Below are 4,461 nucleotides of genomic sequence, written 5' to 3'. Positions count from 1 at the left end.
GCTAGCATGTGTCAGAATTATGATAAACAGAGTTCTCAACAAATGTTTCTTAAACGAGTGAAAGAACATTTCAGCCAAATTTTAAGCCGTCGTCCAATGCTGGAAACAGAATCGTGGAATTAAATATTCTGAGGATAGTAGAATGTTCATCAATCATGGGTGGAAGAGTTCTCAGCGGGTCTCAACTTGCAAAAGAGGAAACTGAGTCCCGGGGATAGGAGGCAAATTCAGTGTTGAGAGACTCCAGGAGTCAGTGGGTTTCACAGAAAACATCCACAGAGCAATTATTTGCAGAAAGGAGTAAGGGATGGTAGGAGAAATCAGCCTCCACCTCCATGTGGCGCTGGAGTCAGCTTTCTACAAAGCAGAGCTGTCCAACCTTTCCTCTGCTTCAAACCCTCCCACGGCGCCCCAGTGGTCTCAGGAGAAAGCCCAAGCCCCTTAGCCTGGCGTTCAAGGACCTCTGTGACCTGGTCCCCGACCCACACTCTGGACTGAAATCGCGTGTGTTTCTGGGTGGTGCTGTGTGCTCCCTCCCCTCCAGGCATTAGCAGGAGCTGTGCCTAAACCCGGGCTACCACCGCTCTTCCCCACCGGTTCACTCACTGCCTCCTCCTCCATCTCCTGTTCGCCCTCGCTGCCGCCGCTCTGGCCGAACAGCGCCTTCTGCCTCTCGGCCATCTCGTAGGTGGTCTGCATCTCCGGGTCGTCCCGAAGCGTGTCCAACTTGGGGTGGAACCACTCCCACTGAGTAGTGCGGTTCAACGACTCCAGGAGAAACAAGGGGTCCTCGGGCCGCTGGTTCAGGATCTTGGTCAGCAGGTTCACCAGGTGCTCATACCTGCCTCCGGGAGAGGGGAATGGGAGGTGGGGGACTCAGCTTACTGAGCTTGTTGCTGTGTTTCTGGCCCTGTGCCTGGCTCTGGGGACACAGGGAAGAGAAAAGGTCCCTGCCCTTGTGGAGCTGATGGTCTGGTGATGGAGACATATTAACCGAATGTGCAAAATATATAGTGTGTTGGGGGTGGTAATTTATACGGAGACAAATAAAGCAGGGAATGGGGACTGGGAATGCCAGGGATAGGAGGTGATTTACAATTTTAAATAGGGAGGCCAGGGAGGGGGCATACCATGCGAATATTGGAAGGAAGAGTATTTCAGTCAGAGGGAACAGCATATGCATAGGCCCTGAGACATTTTATGAGTCTAACATAATCTTAATATCAAAACACAAGGAAACTAGGAGAAAGGAAATTCCATGTCATTCTCATTTAGAAATATAGATGCTGAAATCCTAAGCAAAATATTAGCAAGTGACATCCAGCATTCTCAAAAGGATGACACACCACGATTAAATTTGGTTAAGAACAGGGATGCAAGACTGAACTGATATTAGAAAAACAGGAAAAAAATAATTCAGCATATTAACATGTTAAAGGAGATATGTAAGATCACCTCAATAGGTGCAGAGAAACTGATAACATTCAACACCCATTCATAATTTTTTAAAACCTAGCAAACTAGGAACAGAATGTAATATTTTATAATCTTATAAAGGGGCGCCACAAGTAACCTGCAGCACACACCAAAACGTAATGGTAAAAGACTGAATATTTCTCCCATGAGATTGGAAATGAAGATGCCTTCTTTCACCACGTCTATATAATACTGCACTGCAGGTCCCAGCCAATGCAATCCGACATGAAAAAGGTAAAAGAATTAGAAAGGAAGAAGCAAAACTGTCATGGCTTGCAGATGATATGGTTGAGAATGGAGTGCAAAGGCCTTGAGCTGAGGGTGTGCCTGGCATGTTGGAGGAACACTGAGGAGGTCTGGAGTAGAGTGAGGAAGAGGGGTTGTGGGAGGAAAGGAGGCCGGAGTGATAACAGTATCATCATGGCTTCCAATCACCCGAGTCAGGCACTGTGCTGGGCACTTGAGAGCAACGTTGAATTCTCACCACAGTCATACATCTGAGGAACAATTACGATCTCCACTCTCCAGATGAGGAAACTGAGACTTAGAAACGTTGAGGTCACGAGGTCACACAGTGGTAACACAGCCAGGATTTAAAACCAGTTTGGCCTGATTTCAAAACATGTATGTCTAGCCCTCTTCAGTGTGCAAACCCTTTGGCAGCAGTCCTGGGTGTGGTGGAGGGCCATCGTTGAATTGGGAAGGGTAAAGAGGAGTGAGACTTTGGCCAGGGCTTTACAATAAGGGACCTTGAAGCTCCTGAGGGCTGGGTACTATTGGGGAAGAGCTGGAGGTTAATTTTGACTAGATTCTAGGATCTGAGGTAGGAGCTGACTAAAGATGAAGTTTGAAGAGGGAGAAGGGGCTGAATCATATAGGGCCTTGAAGGCTGTTATGAGGAGCCTGAACCTTCTCCTGAGGGCACTGGTGAGCCACAGCAGGCTCGGAGCATAGGAGGAATGGGAGTCAGCTTTGTGCTTTAGCAAGACCTGTTACTTCAAACTCTTCTTCTCTCACCTCCTCTCTTCCTCCCTTGGTTCCAGTCACACCAGCCTCCTCGCTGTTCCTCAAACACGGCAAGCTTCAAAGCCTTGAAGCTCACTGTGTTCTATATCTGGATGACTCTCCCTTCAATTACCTGCAAGATGCTCTCCCTTACCTCCTCAGGTCCCTGATCAAGTGTCACTTCCTCAGAGAGGCCTTCCCTGACCTCACACTATTTAATATCCCGTCCCTATCCCCCTTACTCTGCCTTATTGCTCACCTTAGCTCTTATCATCACCTTATACCTTATTATATTTATTGTCTGCTCTCCCACTAGAGTGTCAGCTTCATGAGGATGTGATAGGGGGCTGAGAGGTGTATTATGACTGCAGCTAAGTGGCCTTGGCAAGTGCCTTCCTCAGGCAGGAAATTTTAGTGGATAAAAGGGCCTCAGGAGCCAAATCACTTGTGTTGAAATCCAGGCTCTGCCACATCTTAGCTGTGTTATTTTGGATATGGGACCTAATTCCTCTGTGTCTGTTTCCTCTCCTGTAAAACAGGAACAAAAGATGTACGAATCTCAGCCATGAGAACCAGATGTTTCTGTGTGAAGTACTGGCACAGTGTCTGGTAAGTAAATGCTAGCTATTGTTATTATTTATTCCCCGACTCCTAAGCTGAGTTAGAGGCCCCCAGAGTGGTCGCTGGTTCTCAATGAGGAGCAATCTCGTCTGAGAGACCCCAGGCCTGAGGCAGGGCCTTGCCTGGGGCTTCTCCCTGCCTGGGCCCCTCCCTCTACCCACTCCGGGGGCCCCCTTCTCACAGGCTGAGGTTGCAATCGACGCTGGTCTGCAGCAGGTAGGCCTTGGCGTTCTGCACGGCCAGCTCTCGAGGTTCTGGCTCAGTCACCTCCATACTGAAGGGCATGAAGCCCAGCTCAGAGGGCGAGAACTGGAGCGCAGGGTCATCCCGTAGGTAGGGCCCATGCTGGGTGTCCTGGCTGAACTGCAGGTCTTCTCTGTGGTACCTGGTGTACTGGCCCAAGAGGTCAGCCCGGGGCTCCTGGTAGGCAGACTCCAGTTGCTGGAATAGGTTGCCTTCGTCCTGCTGTAGCTGCTGCAGGATTAGGCTGGCGTTGTGGCTGGCCTGGAGCCTGCCTTCACTCAAGTAAGTTTGGGCCTGTACCTCTGAGGGAAAGCCCGTATTCAGGGAAGGGTATTCAATGCCCCCCCGCTGGGCTTCCTCGGCCTGAAAAATAAAGTTCTCATTTGGGGTCAGACTAGCCCCTTGTGACCAGCCCCGGTTGATCTGGTTCGACACCATCTCTTGACTACCGCGCAGGATCTGAGCGTCAAGCGGTATCTGCTGCACCTCTTCAGGGGCTGTGGGCTGGGGCCTAGAGTGTTCCCGACTGCGCCGCCGCTCGGAGACCTGTGAATTCCTACGGCTGGAGGTCAGCTGAGGAGGGGGCTCAGGGTCGGGTGGTAGGTCTCCCATAGTTCAAAGGGATCGCAGACTTCTAGGAGGAAGGCTTGCAGACAGGCAGGCCAGACCAGTCGCCCGGCTTGTGTGTGTCCGGCAGCCGCTAGGCCAGCGGTGCCGGTTTCTAAGGAGGGAGGGGGCGACCCGTTACTAGGGGAGGGCGCGCGGAGACGCTGGGGCCAAGAAGCTGGTTTCCGCGCAGGCGCAACAGCACGCCAGAAGAGCTTCCAGTTTTCCAGGCAGCTCCAGGGCACGCCCACTAGCTTCCGCAATTCCACAGCAGACACGGAGGCAGAGAAGAGACTGCACCCTTGCCCCAGACCAGCGATCTTTTTAATTTTTAAAGGCAAAGCACCGCCGGCCAAGCCCCTCCCAGGCCTCCCTGAGCTCCCAGTCCCACTCTCCTTCCCCACCAAGCCCCGTCAGCTGTTCCCCTTGGTCTCGGGTTCCCCGGCTTCCTCAGCAGTGGGGCTGGGAGTCTTCACGGTGTCTTCTCCGGCAAGGGTGAGGGTCTGGGGG

At 51.8% G+C, this 4,461-nt stretch overlaps 2 protein-coding genes across 2 annotated transcripts in view; both read right to left on the bottom strand.

The window, feature by feature from the left end:
* RSPH6A (radial spoke head 6 homolog A) overlaps positions 1–3,957 on the bottom strand; it is a 14,723-nt gene extending 10,766 nt beyond the window's left edge. The window contains exons 1-2 of the mRNA XM_024768666.1: positions 3,284–3,957; positions 607–841 (exon numbers count right to left, since the gene is read on the bottom strand). Of these exons, the coding sequence (XP_024624434.1) occupies positions 607–841; positions 3,284–3,957 (909 nt within the window). The remainder of the gene's footprint in view (positions 1–606; positions 842–3,283) is intronic.
* A 305-nt stretch (positions 3,958–4,262) lies between these two features.
* SYMPK (symplekin scaffold protein) overlaps positions 4,263–4,461 on the bottom strand; it is a 36,493-nt gene continuing 36,294 nt past the window's right edge. Inside the window, exon 28 of the mRNA XM_024768443.1 lies at positions 4,263–4,461. This exon is cut by the window's right edge and continues 11 nt beyond it. Within this exon, the coding sequence (XP_024624211.1) occupies positions 4,365–4,461 (97 nt within the window). The 3' untranslated portion in view covers positions 4,263–4,364.

The sequence above is a fragment of the Neophocaena asiaeorientalis genome, unplaced genomic scaffold, assembly GCF_003031525.2.
Source record: "Neophocaena asiaeorientalis asiaeorientalis breed wild unplaced genomic scaffold, Neophocaena_asiaeorientalis_V1.1 scaffold629, whole genome shotgun sequence".
NCBI lineage: Eukaryota > Metazoa > Chordata > Mammalia > Artiodactyla > Phocoenidae > Neophocaena > Neophocaena asiaeorientalis.
The sequence above is the reverse complement of the archived record's forward strand: the minus strand, read 5'-3'. Positions and strand labels throughout refer to the sequence as shown.